Source organism: Littorina saxatilis, linkage group LG2, assembly GCF_037325665.1.
Source record: "Littorina saxatilis isolate snail1 linkage group LG2, US_GU_Lsax_2.0, whole genome shotgun sequence".
NCBI classification, from domain to species: domain Eukaryota; kingdom Metazoa; phylum Mollusca; class Gastropoda; order Littorinimorpha; family Littorinidae; genus Littorina; species Littorina saxatilis.
The window spans coordinates 93,716,627-93,740,594 of record NC_090246.1 but is presented as its reverse complement, the minus strand read 5'-3'; the positions used below and the strand labels follow the sequence as shown (position 1 = coordinate 93,740,594).

General features: G+C 41.1%; 1 protein-coding gene and 1 non-coding gene across 2 annotated transcripts; both read left to right on the top strand.

Annotated features, from left to right (window-relative positions):
- Positions 1-140: 140 nt before the first annotated feature.
- On the top strand, positions 141-23,936 carry LOC138960207 (ribosomal L1 domain-containing protein 1-like). The gene is made up of 7 exons (XM_070331988.1): positions 141-212; positions 2,158-2,300; positions 2,715-2,859; positions 17,412-17,560; positions 21,078-21,179; positions 21,723-21,889; positions 22,779-23,936. The coding sequence occupies exons 1-7, from the start codon at positions 180-182 to the stop codon at positions 23,066-23,068; spliced, it is 1,029 nt and encodes a 342-aa protein (XP_070188089.1). The 5' UTR covers positions 141-179; the 3' UTR covers positions 23,069-23,936.
- On the top strand, positions 21,228-21,304 carry LOC138960533 (small nucleolar RNA R38). The gene has a single exon (XR_011454010.1). It is a non-coding gene; the product is annotated as a small nucleolar RNA R38 (small nucleolar RNA).
- Positions 23,937-23,968: the final 32 nt, after the last annotated feature.

Genomic DNA, 23,968 nt, shown 5'->3' with positions numbered 1-23,968 from the left:
AACAAATATGTTACCAAATAATAGCATTTTGTTAATAAAGCTTGATCACATCACTTGATAAATGCTTAATTGCATATGAGATGAGAAGAAGCAATACATACTACAAGAGGTATACAATATGGTACAGCTCTGCAGCGTTTGTTTCGTATGCTGTCTTTGTTGAACACGTGCAGTAAAACATGGAGGGGAAGAAGCCGAATTTCCAGTCTCAGGTATCGTCATGATGTACATGAATTTAACAGATGCAGACCATGCCAAAATTATAAATGCCTGTTATCGACTTGTTTTGGGGTTGTCAAAATGTTAGTGTTATATCGCCATGCCTTTGCTTTTGCCAGTTTGAGAAGAACAGCAAATGAGCGCTAATTGTGAGTCCATGTGACTTGAAAACATGTGGTACTGGTAGTGGTACCTACTGGTAGGCTTACAAAGTTTGTAGATCTGTCTGTCTGTTTTCCCTGGACTGGATCTTGGCTTAGAGAGGGCTAGAACCATGCGAAGAGTTCTAATATAATGAACTGACAACACGTGAAGAGTTCCAATATAATGAACTGAAAGGTTCAGTTTTTCATTACATGTCGATGTCCATTTTTAGGGACAAGGATAAGAGTAAGACTCAGACTTAAGGAGTTATGATTATTCATTGCGAATGACATGTGATACCGATATATGCACAGCCTGCTGGTGACCTAGCCATTCATTTTCAGTGGTATGTTTAAGTCACCAAGGCAAACTTTGTTCTCAAAATTCTTTGTCACTTCAGGATATATTTTAATCATACTGCAGAAGTGAAGTATGTGTGAAATATGTGACGCCACGATATGACGTCTTTTCAAACTTTGTTTGGCTTTTGAGAGATTTCACTTCGAAAGAAAGGGTCAAGACATCTTTTTGGTTTTTTTTAATCGATGTCATATGTCCTGAATTAATTGTTACATAATTGCTTGTTTAGAAAGAAAAAATATCTAGCTTACAGTGTTAAATTTTACATTGCTTGTTCAATAAAAAAATGTCTTTCTCAGTGCATGGGCACACATTAGGCCTAAAAAAAAAATAGGTGTGGTTACGGTAACCCGACCTACCCTATTTTTAGGGGCCGATCCTATAACTTTTTATTGCATTTGTCAAAAAAAAAATAAATAAATAAAAAAACCAGTGCAAAAAACGCAATGAAAGCGAAAGCGCCCGTGTCGCACACTTATTTCCCTGTCAAGTAGGTTTAATTTGTACACATTAGAAAAAAAAGTTAAAAAAAAAAAAAAAGTGATTGCCTACCTACCTACCCTATTTTTTTTGGCTATGTTACCGTAACCACATCTATTATTTTTTTTGGCCTTAACATTAACAAAAAGGACTGGGTGGCCGAGTGGTAAGGCCCAAAAAAAAAATTGTCTGTTTCTGGTAACATGGCTAAAAAAAATAGGGTCGGTAGGTCGGGATTTTTTTTTAATTTTTTTTTTACCCCAAATGTAGACCAATAAAACTAACTTTAAAAATCGCGCAAAGAGACTGGATTCACTATACATAGAGACAAGACACTCAACACATTTACAAATCGTCAGCGGACTTTCGTTTTCACACGTTTTTGTTGTTCATTTTCTCACCCTGTCCTTTACCACCAAAAAATAAATAAAAATTTTTGAGTTTGGAAAAAAAAAGTTTAGGGTCGGCGCCGAAATTTAGGGTCGGTCGGGTGACCAGAAACAGACAATTTTTTTTTTTTGGCCTAACGCACTTGCGCTCGGAAGTGAGAAGTTGCGAGTTTGACCCTGGGTCAGGGCGTTAGCAATTTTGAATTGTATAGGCATAGATAAAAAATGTCCACCAAAATACCCGTGTGACTTGGAATAATAGGCCGTGAAAAGTAGGATATGCGCCGAAATGGCTGCGATCTGCTGGTCGATGTAAATGCGTGATGTATTGTGTAAAAAATTCCATCTCACACGGCATAAATAGATCCCTGCGCCTTGAGTCCGAGTCTGGAGATACGCGCGCGATATAAGACTTCATATAACAAAGCTAAACCTGGGGATTTACGGCTCAGTGTCACACTTAAGGGACGTCATACTTCTTTTTGTGGTTGCCTTGTATAGGATTTGTAAGGTACAATGTAATTTGTATATTGCCAATAATCTACTATGTGACGTGTTGTTGCAGGTGGAGAAAGGTGTTCATGCATTGCTACAAGTGATCGAAAAAAGAAAGGAGTCCAAGAAAGAGTCGCTGCTGCAGGAGGATCATATGGTCAATCTTCAGTTTACCTTGAAGAAAGTCTCCAAACAACAGAAAATCATCAAACTGTACGTAAACTTGGGCTTTGATCAGTTCTGGTCTGTGTATTTGACAATGAAAAGCTTTCAGTTTACTGGAGACCAAGGATTGTAAATGACTTTGATTGTACATGGTGCAGTAAAAGTATTTAGTGAACTGAAAGGAAGGAAATATTTATTTGTTATGCCCGTTCATGCATCGTCTGTGTTGTTCTTTTTTTCAGATAGAGATAATAAGTTGTATTAGTTATTTTACAAGGTGAATGTTGTCAGTGATGACTGAGTTATCCCTGTCAGACTCCTTTGCGGGTTGTTGAAAACGCACGTCAGACTGAGGCAACATTTATGGACTGATAGAATTTTCAGCAAGTTGACCATGTTCTTTTGCAACTGCTTACACAAGTTCCATTGATGCTCCATCTTAATTGTGGTTTACATTTTCAGAAAACTACCCAATGGGCTTACAGAGGAACACAAAGATGTCTGCTTGTTTGTCAAGGACATGGACAAGAAGGACAGAGAATATGAAAAATCTGTGCGAGACGTTAAAACCGTGTTAAAATCCAAAGGCATTTCATGTGTGTCCGAGGTTTGTATTACTACCGTTTTAAATTTTTGTTTGTCCTCAGGCTTACTTTCTTCTCTCTCCGTTTTTCCATCATTTTGTCAGAAGAAATTTGTGTATACGCAATGTAGAAGTGTAGTGAATGCATGCAGCATCCCACTCTCAGGTAAAAACATGTATGTAGTGGTCTTATTGCTGTTAGAAGGTGGAGGCACGATGGATAGCTTTTTTTTTTTTTTACTGTAAAGTGTGAAATACTTAATAATGCAGTCTTGTTGCCAGTGATGACAAAGTTATCCCTGTCAGATTCCTGTACAGGTTGTTGAAAACGCACGTCAGACTGAGGTAACTCATGAGCTGGATTTATCCGGTTGTCTTGTGTATTGTAATTATTAAACACCAATCCATCAACCAATTTGATCTCCTGTGTAATTCGTGCTAGATCACAATTCTCCAGAAATTTAAAGGACTGAAATTGAAGTTCGATGTTATGAAATAAAGAGAAATGTTTCCTCCTGGCCTTGACATTGAATGGATTTTTTTTACCTTGTTTCTCTGCTAGTGGAATTCAATTTGGATCTATTTTCAGTCATTTTATTTGAAACAGACATTGTGAAATAAGTTAAGCACAACACTTCGTTCATTTCTATTTCCAGTTGCTTCAGAGCAGAGTGGCTATGGTGAAAATATACAGAATCAGCTCAGCTTTTATTCACGTACTTATAAAAGTCCACAACATTGTAATCAATGGTTCAAGGCATGGTCCATATCAAGAGCAAAAAAACCTATGATGTATCAATTATTTTGTTTTGGAAATAATGTCGAAGCTTGTCACAACATAATTATATAACGGCACATTCATAGACAAAAGTTATCAGTTTATAGGCTACATCACACCACAAGACATGTACGTTTAAGAGACATAAATTGTTTAGTTTACTCTGAAGTATGAAGTTATTAGTAATAGTCTTGTGAAATTGTTGCCAATGATGACCAAGTTATCCCTGTCAGATTCCTGCTCAGGTTGTTGAAAACGCACGTCAGACTGAGGCAACCTGGTTATGAACACGATTTATTCTGTTGTCTCGTTCATTGTTATACCAGTAAAACAAGAGGCCAAAGGCTACCAGGCTCATGTATTACACATCAATCCATCAACCAGTTTTATCCCCAGTATAACTCACAATAGATCACATTATTTTCTGTGTCATTCATGCTAGATCACAATAGACCTTTTCGGTATCTGAGCAGCTCTCGCGAGACACGCTCTTTGTTATGCTTTGAACATCGCGAGAACTTCGAACCTTGGCTTGTGCAGCTCGCACGAGATCGCTGTACCGCATGCTTTGCTATGCTCTGTTGTTTGCGAGAGATTGCGAGAGCTTGGAATACCGATAGGGTCTATTCTCCTGCCTTCAAAGGACCCAAACTGAAGTTTGATGTTATTGAATTGAAGATAAATGTTTAATCCTGGCCTGAATGCCTTTGAAGGCCTTGTCTGTTTGCTAGTGGAATTCTGTTTAGATCTATTTTCAGTCACTTTATTTTGGAGCAGACATTGCTGAAATAAGTAACGCACTACATTTTGTTCATATCTATTTTCCGTTGCTTCAGAGCAGAGTGGCTCTGGTGAAAATATACAAAATCAACTCTACGTTTAATCACGTACTTATAAGGCACAAAAAAAAAATAGTCTGTTTACGGTAACCCGACTGACCCTATTTTTTTCGTGCGACCCTAGACCTTTTTTTTGGCATTTAAATAACGTAAAAATATGGTTTTTTGGAAAGAAAAAAATCCCGACCTACCGACCCTATTTTAGGGGCCTATGTTACCGTAAACGACCTATTTTTTTTTGGCCTAAAAACTAAAAGTCCACAACATTGTGATGAAAAGTTCCAGGCATTGACCAAATCAAGTCGTACAAAACCTAATACATATCCAAATGCTATTGGTTACCGTATTTGACGGACTACAAGCCGCGACTTTTTTTTTTTTTTTAAATCGCATTGCTGCTTATAAAAAGATGCGGCTAAAACGTTACCTAAACTTGAATAGCATTCACCGAATGGAAGTCGCCGCGGATTTTCATTTCGCTCGATTAGCGATTACCGGTACTTTATTAGCTCTCTACTCAAGACTCGGCGCTTTTCTCTTTCTTTCGCGAATCTTTGTTTGTCAACAAGTCGTCATGACAAGATAGCGTACAGAGAAACACCGGATGTATCAGGATCTCGCGCGTGCGAGATTTCGTTTTTTTGTGTCTCGCGATAGTTGGAAGAGCGAGAGCCGCCATGTTGTGTTTTCGTCTGCTCGAAATGTGCGCAAAAGTCGTAAATCATCCCAAAAAAAGCTTATTCTGGGCGGGACTACATGTGTGTGTTGGTTACAAATTGTGTGTGTGATATTTTTTTTCAAACTTTTTCACTTTTCTTCTTTGTTTCACTTGTTTATTCTCGGAGCTGATTTCGCCAAATACCGTACTTTCGTTTGCCTGGTTGTTTTGATTGATTGACACGATCTGATTATATTTTTTTCGATGGCGGCTAATATAGTGACGCGGCCTATATGTGGCTCGTCCCAATTTTTTTGTTAAAAGTCAGGGGTGCGGCTTATAAAACAGTGCGTCTTGTAATCTGTCAAATACGGTACCTTTCTTACGAGGAGTGAATTATGGGATGTGTTCAAAAATTATCTGCTGAACCAGAAATGGCTCTGCAATTTTGGCACACCTTTGGAAAAAGCTAGAAAGTTTTAAAATTTAACCTATTGCGCGTGAAAGGCCTTACCCTTGTTTATTATCATAGCAAATATAATGCATCTCAATTATTTTGTTTTGGAAAATGTCAAAAGCTTGTCGCAAGATATAACAGCACTCATTTTTGAGTCACTTGAGAAAAAGTGACTATGTAATCGGTCAGTGTTAGTCTGTCCGGCCGGCCGTCCGTAGACACCACCTTAACGTTGGACTTTTCTCGGAAACTATCAAAGCGATCGGGCTCATATTTTGTTTAGTCGTGACCTCCAATGACCTCTACACTTTAACGATGGTTTCGTTGACCTTTGACCTTTTTCAAGGTCACAGGTCAGCGTCAAAGGAAAAATTAGACATTTTATATCTTTGACAAAGTTCATCGGATGTGATTGAAACTTTGTAGGATTATTCTTTACATCAAAGTATTTACATCTGTAGCCTTTTACGAACGTTATCAGAAAAACAAGGGAGATAACTAGCCTTTTCTGTTCGGCAACACACAACTTAACGTTGGGCTTTTCTCGGAAACTATAAAAGTGACCGGGCTCAAATTTTATGTGAACGTGACTCCCAGTGACCTCTACACTTTGACGTCTGCTTTGGTGACCTTTGACCTTTTTCAAGGTCACAGGTATGTCTTGAAGGAAAAAAATTGAAATATCATATCTCTGAAACTATTCATCGGATTTGATTCAAACTTTATAGGATTATTCTTTACATCAAATTATTTACATCTGTATTGTGTTGTGAATAGCAATTTCTTCCTGTCCATCTGATGCCTCATATAATATTCAGAACTGCGAAAGTGACTCGATCGAGCGTTTGCTCTTCTTGTTCATTTCATTTTCATTTTCATTTCATTTCATTTTCATTACTTTATTGTCCCATCGCTGTGAAATTCGGGTCGCTTCCTCCCAGTGGAAAGCTAGCAGCAACGGAGTCGCGCTACCCAGGTGTCTGCGTGTTTAGGTGTATTCAGCCACCTGCACTTATGGCAGAATGACCAAGGTCTTTTACGTGCCATTGTGATGACACGGGGGTGGGACATGGCTTCCGTCTCTGGGTCTGCACATAAAGTTGACCCGTGTCCGTCCCGGCCCGAATTCGAACCTGCGACCTTCCGATCACAAGTCCAGTGCTCTACCAACTGAGCTACCGGCAAAAGATATTGATGTATAGGCTACATCACACTACAAGACATGTAGACTTGAGAGAAATAAATTGTTTAGTTTACTGTGAAATAATTAGTGATACAGTCTTGTTAAGTTGTTGCCAATGATGACCAAGTTATCCCTGTCAGATTCCTGCACAGGTTGTTGAAAACGCACGTCAGACTGAGGCAACCCTTTAATGAACAGGATTTATCCAGTTTTCTTGTTTACAGTAATGCCGGTAACACAGGAGTCCAAATGCAAAGCCTACCAGGCTCATGTATAATACTTCAGTACTACAATACATCAACCAATTTCATCCTGAGTATAACTCAGAATCGTTAACAATTCTCCAGACATTAAGGATCGGAACCGAAATTTAAAGTCGAAAGTATTCTCATCACCCTCTGTGTATTAACATCTGCTGCCAAATAAGCCAGTTTGTCATGGCAGCACACACACCCACTCACATCGGACAGGTTTTTATCAATTTGATAGGCTACACTTGCTTAAATATAAACCTTTTTTTTTTCGACTTTGAAATATTATTTTAGTGATGCAATCTGGTTGCCAGTGATGACCAAGTTATCCCTGTCAGATTCCTGCACAGGTTGTTGAAAACGCACGTCAGACTGAGGCAACCCTGTTATGAACACGATTTATCCAGTTTTCTTATTCATAGTAATACTGGTAACGCAAGAATTCAAATGCAAAGCCTACTAGGGTCATGTATAATACTACAGTACTACAATACATCAACCAGTTTTATCCCGAGTCTTGCTCAAGAACGTTCACAAATTCTCCAGACATTAAAGGATCAGAACCGAAATTTGATGGTACTGAATTGGAAGACAAAAGTTTTCTCATCATCCTGTGTGTATTTGTTAACCTCTTCTGCCAAACATCTGCCAAATGAGCAAGTTTGTTGCGGAAAACACCCACACACTTCGGACAGAGTTTATCAATTTGTAAGGCTACACTTAAAATGAACACATTTTGTTTTGACTGAAATATTATTTTATTTTTAGTGATGCAATCTGGTTGCCAATGATGACTAAGTTATCCCTGTCAGATTCCTGCACAGGTTGTTGAAAACGCACGTCAGACTGAGGCAACCCGGTTATGAACACGATTTATTCTGTTGTCTTGTTCATTGTTATACCAGTAAAACAAGAGGCCAAAGGCTCATGTGTAGCACACCAATCCATCAATGTAACTCGCAATAGATCACGATTTCTCTAAACAATAAATGATCGAAACCGAAGTTTGATATTGTTAACAATAACATCCTGTCCGCCAAATATTCCACTTTGTCATGGCTGCGACGGGCGCTGTTGCGGGGTAGTAAGACGTCGGCCTCTTAATCGGAAGGTCGAGGGTTCGAATCCCGGCCGCGGCCGCCTGGTGGGTTAAGTGTGGAGATTTTTCCGATCTCCCAGGTCAACTTATGTGCAGACCTGCTAGTGGCTTATCCCCCTTCGTGTGTACACGCAAGCACAAGACCAAGTGCGCACGGAAAAGATCCTGTAATCCATGTCAGAGTTCGGTGGGTTATGGAAACACGAAAATACCCAGCATGCTTCCTCTGAAAGCGGCGTATGGCTGCCTTAATGGCGGGGTAAAAACGGTCATACACGTAAAATTCCACTCGTGCAAAAACACGAGTGTACATGGGAGTTTCAGCCCACGAACGCAGAAGAAGTCATGGCTGCTCACAGAGTGTATCAATTTTAGAGGCTTCACTTACATACACAAATTTTGTTTTGACTGAAATATTTAGTGATGCAGTCTGGTTGCCAGTGATGACCAAGTTATCCCTGTCAGATTCCTGCTCAGGTTGTTGAAAACGCACGTCAGACTGAGGCAACCTGGTTATGAACACAATTTATTATGTTGTCTTGTTCATTGTTATACCAGTAAAACGAGGCTAAAGGCTCTTGTGTACTGTATAGCACACCAATTTCATCTCCAGTGTAACTCACAATAGATCACATTTCTCTAAACATTAAATGATCGGAACCGAAGTTTGATGACATTGTTAACATCTTGTCTGCCAAATATCAGTTTGTCATGGCAGCACACAGAGTGTATCAATTTTAGAGGCTACACTTACACAATCAAAATTCAAATTCAATTTTTTTTTTTTTGGACTGAAATATTTAGGGATGCAGTCAGGTTGCCAGTGATGACAAAGTTATCCCTGTCAGATTCCTGCACAGGTTGTTGAAAACGCACGTCAGACTGAGGCAACCCGGTTATGAACACGATTTATTCTGTTGTCTCGTTCATTGTTACTTATACCAGTAAAACAAGAGGCCAAAGGCTCATGTGTAGCACACCAATCCATCAATGTAACTCGCAATAGATCACGATTTCTCTAAACAATAAATGATCGAAACCGAAGTTTGATATTGTTAACAATAACATCCTGTCCGCCAAATATTCCACTTTGTCATGGCTGCGACGGGCGGGGTGGTAAGACGTCGGCCTCTTAATCGGGAGGTCGAGGGTACGAATCCCGGCCGCGGCCGCCTGGTGGGTTAAGTGTGGAGATTTTTCCGATCTCCCAGGTCAACTTGTGTGCAGACCTGCTAGTGGCTTATCCCCCTTCGTGTGTACACGCAAGCACAAGACCAAGTGCGCACGGAAAAGATCCTGTAATCCATGTCAGAGTTCGGTGGGTTATAGAAACACGAAAATACCCAGCATGCTTCTTCCAAATGCGGCGTATGACTGCCGTAATAGCGGGGTAAAAACGGTCATACACGTAAAATTCCACTCGTGCAAAAACACAAGTGTACATGGGAGTTTCAGCCCACGAACGCAGAAGAAGAAGAAGAAGTCACGGCTGCTCACAGAGTGTATCAATTTTAGAGGCTTCACTTACATACACAAATTTTGTTTTGACTGAAATATTTAGTAATTTAGTGATGACTAAGTTATCCCTGTCAGATTCCTGCACAGGTTGTTGAAAACGCACGTCAGACTGAGGCAACCCGGTTATGAACACGATTTATTATGTTGTCTTGTTCATTGTTATAGCTGTAAAACGAGGCTAAAGGCTCTTGTGTACAGCAGTCCCTCTCATGAAGGGACACCCTTGGGCCATAGCAAAACTGTCCGTACATTGCAGGTGTCCGGTCACGGGAGGGGTGACCACACCACCCCCTCCCCCATACACTCACACAGAGACACACAAACAACAGGATTGAGTCTATGCTAATCACTTCTTGTGGCTATTAAACAATAAACTCCTAATACTTTTTTAAACGTTCTGTAAAAATGATTTGTATGAAAAGTGTTGAAAAGAAGAGATAAAATAAATCCTCAAGGCTGTGAACACACTCACCATGCACTGACATACGAAAGTAGCCACACAAACACAGCACAGAGGAGCGTGTGCAGATGCTTTGCAAGAATAAGCTTGAAAACCAGTTTGAATAAATAGCAGCAGATAGAGCTGCATGTCATAATCATGTAATTTATTTTCATCTTGTCTGGCTTTATTGACTGCACATGCATGCCGATCATGTGGCATGGCTGTGACTTTTCACTCTTCAGTCGGAAATACACTGTACATAACACAGCTCCCACTCTTCCTCACAAATGCCTACCCCAAGCCGTGACAACTGATGCTTGGAAATTGTGTGGAAGAGTACACCTCTCTATTTCTCTCCAATGCTCTTCCTGCTGACATGCAGTGACACCGGACACCCCACAGAGTTTTGCCAGCTACCCCCCCCCCCCCCCCCCCCCTCCCTCTCTCTCTCACTCCCTCCAGCCATGTACTGTTGGGCTGTGGCCAGAGAGGTCAGTTCCAACTGTTCACTCAGAGCAAAACCAGTTGACTGTGTCGTAACTTTTGACACAGCAAGACAACTGAAGGGTTCACAGATTAGGCAACCGACTCACTGGTCAAGACTGAGGGGAAACAAGAGTATCTTGTCAATGAAAGAGGTTACACACAGACACACGATGCTGAGAACTGTGGCCGGTTTTTCACTCTCTTTCGCTCAGGACCTTCATCGACTGTGGTTTCTGTTGTTTACGTCCAACAGACAAGAATAAAGAGCACAGTGCAGTTTCATGTTGGCATCTTCGCATGTACTCCACTCCTGACCAAAACTACCCCCCCTCCTGATGGGTACAGGTGCACTCAAGTTACCAGTGACTGTCGTCACGCCATTGCGGCTGTGATCTTTGCACCAAGAGCCGGACTGCTCTGTTATCGATTTTGTTGTGGTGAAAATTTGACGATGGTCTGTCCGTACATTGGAGGTATGACCTGCTGTTGGGACCGAAAATGAGTGTCCGTGTCCACGTTTTGCAGGTGTCCGTTTAAGGGGGGGGCAAATATAGAAGGAAAACACTCCGTGCCGAGCAAATGTGTCCGTACATGTCAGGTGTCCGCTCACGCCGGGGGCCGTACATTGCAGGGACTGCTGTACTGTATAGCAGACCAATTTCATCTCCAGTGTAACTCACAATAGATCACATTTCTCTAAACATTAAATGAGCGGAACCGAAGTTTGATGACATTGTTAACATCTCGTCTGCCAAATATCAGTTTGTCATGGCAGCACACAGAGTGTATCAATTTTAGAGGCTACTTACACAATCAAAATTCAAATTCATTTTTGAGTCACTTGAGAAAAAGTGACTCTATGTAATCGGTCAGTGTTAGTCTGTCCGGCCGGCCGTCCGTAGACACCACCTTAACGTTGGACTTTTCTCGGAAACTATCAAAGCGATCGGGCTCATATTTTGTTTAGTCGTGACCTCCAATGACCTCTACACTTTAACGATGGTTTCGTTGACCTTTGACCTTTTTCAAGGTCACAGGTCAGCGTCAAAGGAAAAATTAGACATTTTATATCTTTGACAAAGTTCATCGGATGTGATTGAAACTTTGTAGGATTATTCTTTACATCAAAGTATTTACATCTGTAGCCTTTTACGAACGTTATCAGAAAAACAAGGGAGATAACTAGCCTTTTCTGTTCGGCAACACACAACTTAACGTTGGGCTTTTCTCGGAAACTATAAAAGTGACCGGGCTCAAATTTTATGTGAACGTGACTCATTGTGTTGTGAATAGCAATTTCTTCCTGTCCATCTGATGCCTCATATAATATTCAGAACTGCGAAAGTGACTCGATCGAGCGTTTGCTCTTCTTGTTGTTTTTTTTACTGAAATATTTAGTGATGCAGTCAGGTTGCCAGTGATGACAAAGTTATCCCTGTCAGATTCCTGCACAGGTTGTTGAAAACGCACGTCAGACTGAGGCAACCCTGTTATGAACACGATTTATTATGTTGTCTTGTTCATTGTTCTACCAGTAAAACTGAGGCCAAAGACTACCAGGCAACACACCATTCCATCTACCACTTTCATTCCCAGTGTAACTCACGATAGATCACATTTTCTCCAAACATTAAAATTAATGATCGGAACTAAAAGTTTCGATGGTACTGAATTGCAGACAAAAGTTTGCTCTTCTTGCCAGTGATGACCAAGTTATCCCTGTCAGATACCTGCACAGGTTGTTGAAAACGCACGTCAGACTGAGGCAATGCTGTTTTTCCAGTTGTCTTGTGCACATTGTTAGTATGTTACACCAATGTGTTTATAAGATTTCATGGCAAAACTTTTGTTTATTTTGGTACCAATTATGTCTTCAGAATAAGATCACATCGGCAGTGATGCATATTATTAACAGCTATTGTGTTTTCAGCATAGCAATAGGGCCCGATATTTAGACGAGACAAGTATAATGCCGACGAGTCGAAGACGAGTCGCATTATACTTGTTCGAGTCTAAATATCAGACCCTATTCAGAGGTGTCGTTTGGGTCGGCCCTTCGGCCAATCGCCGATTTCTTTTTTACTTTGGCCGAAACTTTCATGTCCCTATCGGCCAAATGTCCGAAGAGTATTCGCCTAAATCGGCCAAAGTTTGTCCAGATTTTTGTATTGGTCAGGCTTTGATTGCTAAATAATGAGTGGCTGCTGACACCAGTTGATCATGTTTAGAATCAAGGTTAAGCCACAAATTGTTTATAAAATAGCTAACATTCTTCAGCTTCAGGGGGGGCTTTGCCCCCCAGACCCCCCAACGGGACCCTGGACCCCAGGTTGTACCCCCCCCCCCCCCCCTCTGGCTTAACTGCTCCGCCCCTGTAATCTGTGTTACTAAGACAATGATTGTATGTATTGGTGTTCCCCTCTTGAGTCTTGTGCTTCAATGACAATGTTGTGGTGACTTTGTATGAGCCAAAATAATAGCCGAACATTTTCCAAGATGTCTTAAAGCTTTCTGACTGTTTCGGCCAAATGTCCCAACATGAAAATGTCTGGCAACACCCCTGCTATTGCTACGATGAAAACACAATAGCGTTTATACAGACCTGTGCACATCTACGGTTTCTCCGTAATTTCTCCGATTTTTATATGCAGAATACGGTGCTACGGATTTGTAATTAAAATTCCGAAATTCCGATGTTTTACTAAAAATTAAAAAAAAATAAAAAAATTAAAAAAAATTCTGTTTTAAAATGTTTTGACCAATTAGTTGGCCGTTGCGCTGACGTTTTCCGATTTACCGGAAGTGCGCGTGTTCTCAGCATTGAGTCTTTGTTCTTAGACTTAGTTCGTCCAGCGTCTGCGTGGCAACTTGTGATTAAAGTGAAACATGAAAAAGAAAAAAAGAGTGCGAGATTCAGATAGTGAAGAGACTGCATCACGGTGGCCTAGTGGTAAGGCGTCCGCCCAGTGAGCGGGAGGTCGTGGGTTCGAACCCCGGCTGGGTCATACCTAAGACTTTAAAATTGGCAATCTAGTGGCTGCTCCGCCTGGCGTCTGGCATTATGGGTTTAGTGCTAGCACTGGTTGGTCTGGTGTCAGAATAATGTGACTGTGTGAGACATGAAGCCTGTGCTGTGACTTCTGTCTTGTGTGTGGCGCACGTTAAATGTCAAAGCAACACCGCCCTGATATAACCCTTCGTGGTGGACTGGGCGTTATTTAGCAAACAAACAAACAAACAAAAGGTAGTGAAGAGGAGACACCAGCTCTGTCACCAAAGAAGAAGAAAATGGCACAACAGTGCTGGAAGTCGAGTTATTCTCAAGACAACCTGGAGATCGTAAAATCCAGTTTGTGTGCTTTGTGAGCAGAATTATGTCTTGAACTGTCGTTACAGCTTACTACTGAAACATTTTAAAAACTACTGAAATTTGGTTTGTTTACTACTGATGAACGTTTTGAGTGTGCACAGGTCTGTTTATATAGCTATTCTGACATTAAATTCTGTGTTAAAATCATGTTTTTGTCAGCAACAAGTACCAGAATGGTTCATGTCGTTGATTGCAGACGACGGTTCCCTTTCCGCATGACCGAACATTGTAAAACCCACGGACATATATTACGGAGAAAACTCGAGATAACCGGATGTTTAGCATTATGTCAATATGCTAGGAATCATATGACGTCATGACGTATAATAATAATAATAATAAATGAGCATTTACAATTATGCTCTTTGCGCTTGACACATTTAAAATTAAAACACAGTTATACAAGCATTTACATCTATATTCATAGTCAACAACGCTTATTTAAAAGCATACACCATCAAACATACATTACAAAAAATTCTTCCACTAGCTAAGTAATAAAAACATGAATAAAATAGGTAGTGAAAACAAGGAAATAACGGCTGAATACCCTTAATCAAACAGAACATGTTATCAACAATTCTGAAAACAGCCCTTGATGTTTATATACATTATCACATTATCACTAAAACAACAAATACACTACATGTAGCCTACTGATGGACTGAGAAAAACAAAATCAGGGGTTGTATTTCTTGAAGAGGTGTGTTTTAAGTGCTCGTTTGAATGCTTGGGGTGACTAAGAGTGCCTACGTAGATTGTATGTTCGAAAGTCTGACTTCTGTTGGGAATTCGCGTGGTGAAGACTGAGGTAAATCTGTAGATGATAAGAGAACAAGGATTGTCTCAGAAGAAACGACTAAATGTTTCAGACCAGTAACTTCATTTCAACATTGCACTATAAAATGAACGTTCTATGTGACAGGAGAGTTTGCTGATTTTGTGTTAAACATTGGAGAGATCGTCTGCTAGAATAAGAGATAGGTCGCTTCAGATTGCAGCTTCTGGAAATTTGCACGGTTGGTTGCCTGTTAAAGAACTGGACTTTACACGTAATGTATGTCATGTACATTAAGCAACAACAAAAACACACACAAAGCAAATGGCATCGTCTGTCGACTTGTCACATAAACAAACCTGGCGAGGTATGCGTGTACTTTATACACGTGGAAGAAACCGGAACCATGCGTCTTTGTTATCTATCTATATATATATACGACTTGTGTCTGTCTGTGTGTGTGTGTGTGTCCGCGATGCACGGCCAAAGTTCTCGGATCTTTTTCAAATTTGGAGTCCGTATTCAGCTACACCCCGAACACAACCTCATCGATGAGATATTTCAACACGTGCTCGCAGCGCTGAACCGGTTTGGGTTTTTCTCTGGATCCATTCCCAGTAACTCTTCCTTATCTTCTCCAGTGTTTTCAGCGTTTATCTCCCTTCCTTAGTGTGGCGTCAATCCATATTCCCGTTACTACGTTACTATTTTTAGAATGTCACTGCACTGTCCAGAACGCTTTCCTTGCACCCGTAAGTTATCCTTAGTGTAAAAGTGAAAAGGTCGAATCAATTTATAGCCACGCGAAAAATACACTGTCATCAATCTCTATATATTTATAGATATAGATATACATATACGGCTTTTCTGTGTGTTTGTGTGTATGTGTGGGCAACACCTGTGGATTGTAGAGTTCTGTTTGTGATGTGGTCTGGCAGCTTTGGTGTGTCTGTATGTTCAGGCCTTCATTCGAGAATTCATAAGTTATTCTCAATCCCGTTTGAGTGGACTTCGCCTTCAAAGGTGATTGTGGTGTTTCGGCACTCGATTACATTTGGCGTCGTCGACAGCGATGGGACTCGACATGAAATGTTCAGGCCACTGAATCATTTTCGTGCTGTTCCCATTCCACCTGGGAGGGACCTAAGCTTGGCGGGTCCATTGTTCGGAACTTTGGGGACAAAGTTCATTCAAAGGGGGTCGAGTGTGACAGGGAGACTACCGTCGCCCTTCACAGCAGACTCTGCAGAGTTGTTCGCCTTAGAAGTTGTGGGCTTTCCTTGCATGTACCCGTAAGTTGTCCTCACTGTAAAAGTGCAAAGGTCGAATCTATTTATCGAAAAATCCACTGTCATCTATCTCTATATATTTATATATATACATAGATATATACGGCTTCTGTGTGTGTGTGTGTGGAGGCAACACCTGTGGATTGTAGAGTTCTGTTTGTGATGGGGTCTGTCTGTATGTTCTGGCATTTGAGAAGCCATAACTGATAATATAGGGCTTAGAAATAAGCTCTAAAATTCTCAATCCCGTTTGAGAGGACTTCGCCTTCAAAGGTGATTGTGGTGAACCGCCACGCTGTCTGTCTCTGTCTCGCGATTCACCCCGCCGAGTATTCCTCTAGTTGACAATATGCTTTTGGATATTGGCAAAAATGGCCGACTTCCGTAGCATTATGCTTTGATGATCGGAAAAGGGATGTGTGAGACCATCCAATCACAGCCCTCGAATTCCCCCACGTGTCCATCAGAATAGCTATATTTGTTCATGAGTTTGGCAAGTTTTTATCAATAGACAGATATTTTAGTTTCAAAAACTGGATAGATTTTATTCATTAGGGGAAAAAAAAAGTGTTTACGGTATCCCGACCGACCCTATTTTTTCGTGCGACCCTAGACTTTTTGGGGGGGCATTTGGGGGGGGAAAAGTCTGTTTTTTTGGCAAAATAACTTAAAAATATGTGGTTTTGGGGGGGGGGGGAGGGAAAAAAATCCCGACCTACCGACCCTATTTTTTTGGCCTATGTTACAGTAAACGGACTTTTTGAGTCACTTGAGAAAAAGTGACTCTATGTAATCGGTCAGTGTTAGTCTGTCCGGCCGGCCATCCGGCCGGCCGGCCGTCCGTAGACACCACCTTAACGTTGGACTTTTCTCGGAAACTATCAAAGCGATCGGGCTCATATTTTGTTTAGTCGTGACCTCCAATGACCTCTACACTTTAACGATGGTTTCGTTGACCTTTGACCTTTTTCAAGGTCACAGGTCAGCGTCAAAGGAAAAATTAGACATTTTATATCTTTGACAAAGTTCATCGGATGTGATTGAAACTTTGTAGGATTATTCTTTACATCAAAGTATTTACATCTGTAGCCTTTTACGAACGTTATCAGAAAAACAAGGGAGATAACTAGCCTTTTCTGTTCGGCAACACACAACTTAACGTTGGGCTTTTCTCGGAAACTATAAAAGTGACCGGGCTCAAATTTTATGTGAACGTGACTCCCAGTGACCTCTACACTTTGACGTCTGCTTTGGTGACCTTTGACCTTTTTCAAGGTCACAGGTATGCTTCAGGTATGCATTGTGTTGTGAATAGCAATTTCTTCCTGTCCATCTGATGCCTCATATAATATTCAGAACTGCGAAAGTGACTCGATCGAGCGTTTGCTCTTCTTGTTTATTTTTTGCCTTACATTTTGTTCGTTACAGATCATACCACTGAAGGCGCTGAAACTGGAACACAAACCGTTTGAGGCAAAGCGGAACCTGTCCAACAGATTTGATGTTTTCCTTGCTGATGCCAGGATCATTCGATTGCTGCCATCCTATCTTGGAAAAGCCTTCTTTGGCAGGAAAAGGTGAGTTAACAAAGCTCAGTGTTAACCCTTACACTGGTGCAATTCTGTAACACATGTTACAAAGCCACTGGTGAATTAACAGAGAGAAAAATAACAAAAAAACGGTCATATAGGTTTTCGCATCCATGGGAGGTAATCGGAACCGACCAAACAGACTGAGCCAGTAGCGCGACATATGTCGTGACAACCGGGTGACAGTATACGTAAAGTAGCGCGACATATGTCGCGACAACCAGCCTAAGGGTTAAATGTCTATTTTAATGAGCAAGTCCTGGGGCACTAAGGAGCCTCTATCCACCTCAAGGATATAGACTCCAGGGGATGAATGTGTGCTTGGTGTGTGCGGGTAGTGGGGTATCAATAGGATGCCCTCCCTTGGACCACCCTAGTCTAGGGTTGTAGGCTGTGTCATGGTGGTTGGTTGCATATAGCCTGTACCTGCTTGCTGCTCTGCCTGCGCTTGTCTGTGTTGTATGTGACGGCTGTTATGACATTAGCTGCAGTCTAAGCGAGGTATCCATTGTGGTGTAATCCCTCCGGACTAGATAAGTACTGCTTGTCTCAAGACCGACCTTGCGCCTCCACGCTGGCAGCCCTGGAAACTGGGTAGCGCGAGCCCCCAGGCTAAGCAAGGCGGATCGGGGAGGAGGATCTGCCCCCATGACGTGCGACCTGGTGTCCACGAACAGATCTCCCAGCTATGGGCAAATAGCACCTTCAGGGCATCCCAACGGTGGAACAGGCGGATGAGGAAGAGAATTCCCAACGGCTGTGAAGGCGGAGGAGGATGTCCTACTGAGTAGACCAGACTCAGAATGTAGCCATGGCAGGCAACTGGTCTAGGAGAAGCAAACTCCAAAGTCAAATCCCTGCACCGGCAGGATATCCGGGCCTCAACGGCAAAGCAGGCGGAAGAGGAGATTTAAATATTTACTTTTTCTCCCAACGGCTGCAATGGCGGACGAAGGCATTCCAGCTATGGGGAACTAGCCGGGCAGAATGGACTCGTCAGCCCAGTAAGGCAGCTATTCTTGGGGAGGGAGCAACCTGAGTAAAAGCTTCAACCGGGGTGGGATCCTCGGAGAAACAATCCCCCTTGTGCTCCCAGGGTAGGACATACGGGCCAGGAGCTAAGGGTGGGGCAACCCCTACAGAAAACCTAGAGGGCTGAAGACGGAGGTATGGAGCCTGCATGGCGCTTCTCGAACAAATCACTGTACCACGCATTATCTGCCATCATGAAACTTGGAGAGAGAACTGATCATCATCATGAGCAAGTCAAATTACTGATGATGACTGAAGTTATCCCTGTCAGATTCCAAGCAGGTTGTTGAGAAAGCACGTCAGACTGAGGTAATACCGACTGCTCAGGTAGTTCATAGAATCCCATTCTGTTTCTACGCACACGCCAAACAGCAGCAACTTCATTCGCCCAGTTTCGGCCTTATGTGTGGTCAGAAAATTACTTTAAATTTTTCATAGAGACTATGTCAAGAAAGTTTTAATTAAATTACATATCTTACCCAACTCACATATAGCAATTAACCCTTGTTCAGGGCTGGTAACGCTGTACGCGTCTCCTTGGTAACAAGGGAGACAACTCTAAACAAGTCGCGTAAGGCGAAAATACAATATTTAGTCAAGTAGCTGCCATTTTTCAGCAAGACCGTATACTCGTAGCATCGTCAGTCCACCGCTCATGGCAAAGGCAGCGAAATTGACAAGAAGAGCGGGGTAGTAGTTGCGCTAAGAAGGATAGCACGCTTTTCTGTACCTCTCTTTGTTTTAACTTTCTGAGCGTGTTTTTAATCCAAACATATCATATCTATATGTTTTTGGAATCAGGAACCGACAAGGAATAAGATGAAAGTGTTTTTAAATTGATTTGGACAATTTAATTTTGATAATAATTTTTATATATTTAATTTTCAGAGCTTGTTTTTAATCCGAATATAACATATTTATATGTTTTTGGAATCAGCAAATGATGGAGAATAAGATAAACGTAAATTTGGATCGTTTTATAATTTTTTATTTTTTTTTACAATTTTCAGATTTTTAATGACCAAAGTCATTAATTAATTTTTAAGCCACCAAGCTGAAATGCAATACCGAAGTCCGGGCTTCGTCGAAGATTACTTGACCAAACTTTCAACCAATTTGGTTGAAAAATGAGGGCGTGACAGTGCCGCCTCAACTTTCACGAAAAGCCGGATATGACGTCATCAAAGACATTTATCAAAAAAATGAAGAAAACGTTCGGGGATTTCATACCCAGGAACTCTCATGTCAAATTTCATAAAGATCGGTCCAGTAGTTTAGTCTGAATCGCTCTACACACACACACACACACAGACACACACACACACACGCACATACACCACGACCCTCGTTTCGATTCCCCCTCGATGTTAAAATATTTAGTCAAAACTTGACTAAATATAAAAAGAGTGACCAATACCCATTGTTAGGAAACACTGCCGTTGCTGAACTTTGGTTCAGTTTTGTGTGTTGCATGTAGTTGACTTATTTGTACTTTGTGGGAAAATACCGATATTATATTTTGTAAACACAATATTTATGTTTGGACGAGAATGCAGGTGAACTTTCTAGTCCTGTCAAAACAAGTTGTTTACCACGTTGTTTTGAGTCGTGGGTTCCTGGCGTTCGCTCGGATGAAGTGCGTCGGCACTTTTGATGTACGTCACAGAGAATGTCACTATTCTAGTCCATGGACAGTTCATCTAATTTTAGTTGTATCATGTTCGGTCTGGAATATTCTCGAGATTGAGTATTTACTATATAGGCCAGTGCGATGTGTATACCCCCCGCGGGTTAAGGGGAGTCCCATATTGGTTGGGACTAGAAAGAATTTACCCGATGCTACCCAGCATGTCGTAAGAGGCGACTAACGGTTCTGTTTCTTCTCTTCTTTTATCTTATTTCTGCCTTACCAGTCCTTTCACCTATATTTCCTTCCAAGAAAACTCTCCCTACTATTCCCTGCAGTTTTCCAATTCTTTTCTTGTTGTCTTATTTCTACCTGACTGGATCCATCACCTTTATTTCACTTACCAAAAGTCTTCTTTTCCACATCCTTATTTCTCTGCACCCCGCATGTCGTATGAGGCGACTAACGGATTCTGTTTCTCCTTTTACCCTTGTTAAGTGGTTCTTGTATAGAATATAGTCAATGTTTGTAAAGATTTTAGTCAAGCAGTATGTAAAAAATGTTTAGTCCTTTGTACTGGAAACTTGCATTCTCCCAGTAAGGTCATATATTGTACTACGTTGCAAGCCCCTGGAGCAATTTTTTTAATAGTGCTTTTGTGAACAAGAAACACTTAACAAGTGGCTCTATCCCATCTCCCCCCCCTTTCCCCTATCCCATCTCCCCCCTTTCCCTCGTCGCGATATAACCTTCGTGGTTGAAAACGACGTTAAACACCAAATAAAGAAAGAATAAAGAAAGTTTAACAGTGTCATAAAATCTGTCTTTTATTGTCTGATGTTCCAGACTTCCTGTTCAAGTGAGAATGGATGCAAAAGATTTGAAAGCAGAGTTTGAAGCTGCCATCAACAACAGTCGGTGTGTATTCTCTGGAAAAGGACCAGTAGGGTAAGAGTTTCTCAGAATTATATCAATAGCTTTGCACTGGATTGTAGAAGTTGCCAAGGATGATGAAAGTTATCCCTGTCAGACATTGTTTAAAAGTGTTGAAATAGAAATTTCCCGAGGCAACTTCTCCATTCAGACCAGTTTGCAGCAACAGAAAAGATTTTATTTAGATATGTAACTGTGTGCACAAAAAGTCAGTAAACTTTAGTGCCAAATACGTTCATTTCTTAAACAAAATATTATTTACTGCATGTTGATGTTTTTTTGTCTGTTACAGCACAGTTATTCTTAACATGATAAAATCTTTGAAAAGTCTTTGATCCTAGCCCAGTGTAGTCCTTGTTCTGTCAAAGTTCTCCGCTCATAGTAAGTTTTCACCCTGTTGCATGAACAGTTGATAGAAATGGCACAAGCTTGCATGTGTTATCTTGGAAGCAATTTGAAAACCTGAAAATTAACGTTTGGTCAGAAATTATTATTAAGCAGTGACTATAAGAATCGGTTTCATGTTACCAAAACTGATTCCATTGTTTGTTTTGTCAGGATGGCCACAGTGGGAAGTACCCGCATGTCTGCAGCAGAGCTGGTGCAGAACATTGTGACTTCTGCTGAACAGTTGGTGGCTGCTGTGCCTGGTGGTATGGAGAACATTCGCAACATCCACATCAAGACTCCAGACTCCATGGCCATCCCAGTTTACACATCTCTTGGTACATTCTTCTTTATTTTCTGTGTTGGGTTGTTAAGCTTCAGTTGTTGTTTTTGTGTGTGCATGTGGTAGTTATTAGACAAAGACTACCAAGAAGACGTCACTAGTCTTGTGCACTAGTGGACATAATTGGAGGCAGTGTACCCCCCGCGGGTTAGGGGGAAGAATTTACCCGATGCTCCCCAGCATGTCGTAAGAGGCGACTAACAGATTTGTTTCTCCTTTTACCCTTGTTAAGTGTTTCTTGTATAGAATATAGTCAATTTTTGTAAAGATTTTAGTCAAGCAGTATGTAAGAAATGTTAAGTCCTTTGTACTGGAAACTTGCATTCTCCCAGTAAGGTAATATATTGTACTACGTTGCAAGCCCCTGGAGCAAATTTTTGATTAGTGCTTTTGTGAACAAGAAACAATTGACAAGTGGCTCTATCCCCTTTCCCCGTCGCGATATAACCTTCGTGGTTGAAAACGACGTTAAACACCAAATAAAGAAAGAAAGGAGGCAGTGTGAAGTTATATGTTGCCTCGTTTTGCAGTTAGTCATGTGACTATTTGCTTGTAGATTTTGAAAGAGTTGCGGGAGCTGGATTTGTCTCGAAGACTGGGTAGTAGGGTGCCATGTTGATGAAGAAATAAGTTGTCAAGTGAAGTATATATTGCCATGGCTTAAAGTTAAAAGTGTTAGAAAAAGAACCAAAGGCTGTAACAGAGGTGAATCAGTCATAAAATGTGTGTACAATATTTGTGTAAAAAAAAGAGTAGTTGCTGTACATGTCGGGTAGTTCTACATTTTCTGTGATAATTATATAGATAGGGCTTACAAAAGATAATAAATCATTACACCTTAGATTTAATTGTACATAATAAGATTATTTTTTCTTTAACTTCAGGATCAGCCAATGATGTCAAATTGCCGAGAACAGAAAAGCAACGCGAACCAGTGGCAGCTGATGAAGTGACAACTGTGGAGAATGCTCGGGTCAAGGTCTATCCCAGTGGTATTGTCAAACTTGTTGATGAATCTGGAAAAGCTCTGGAAAAGCCTAAGAAGCTGAAGAAGGCTGTGAAAAGGGCTGGCAAGAGGGGAGCCAAACGGCCTTTGGGAAAAGCAAAACAAAAAGCAACAGTAAAAGCCAACAAGAGACAAAAACCTCAAGGGAAAAAGAGGAAAGTGAAGTGAGAGAACAATTCTGCTAAAATGAGATTGTACGAAAATTCAGATTGTGAGAATGAAGACTGGTTGATGTGAGTGCGCAATGAAAGGTGGTTTTTTTTGTTGTGTATTACAGAGCGAAGTATGGCAGACAGGAATGTATGAGTGTGTCTATGTCAGACCTGTTTACCCTTACTATTTTGGAGTAATTTATTACTATTTTGTAGGCTTTTGGGGGGAAAAATGGGGCGGGGATATAGCTCAGTTGGTAGCGCGCTGGATTTGTATTCAGTTGGCCGCTGTCAGCGTGAGTTCGATCCCAGGTTCGGCGGAAATTTATTTCAGAGTCAACTTTGTGTGCAGACTCTCTTCGGTGTCCGAACCCTCCCCCCGTGTACACTACATTGGGTGTGCACGTTAAAGATCCCACGATTGACAAAAGGGTCTTTCCTGGCAAAATTGCTTAGGCACAGTTAATAATTGTCTACCTATACCCGTGTGACTTGGAATAATAGGCAGTGAAAGGTAAATATGCGCCGAAATGGCTGCAATCTACTGGCCGTATAAAATTTCATCTCACACGGCATCACTGCAGAGCGCCTAGAACTGTACCCACGGAATATGCGCGATATAAGCGTCATTGATTGATTGATTGATTGATTGAAAAATACTCCATTTGAGTCCAGACTACTATTTTCAAATGTGCTTCAAATTAGGTTTGTGTTGCTAATGTTGTTGTTTGTAACCACTGGGTTACTACTTTGGTCATCAGATTACTATTTTTTTTACTTGACCATTACTCTTGTCAAGTGTTGGGGGTAAACAGGTCTGCTATGTTGCATCCGTTATCTATGTACATGATCGTAATAAACGAAAATTATACATGTTGAAAATATTTTGTTTCTGGATAAGTGTGAGAGTGTATAC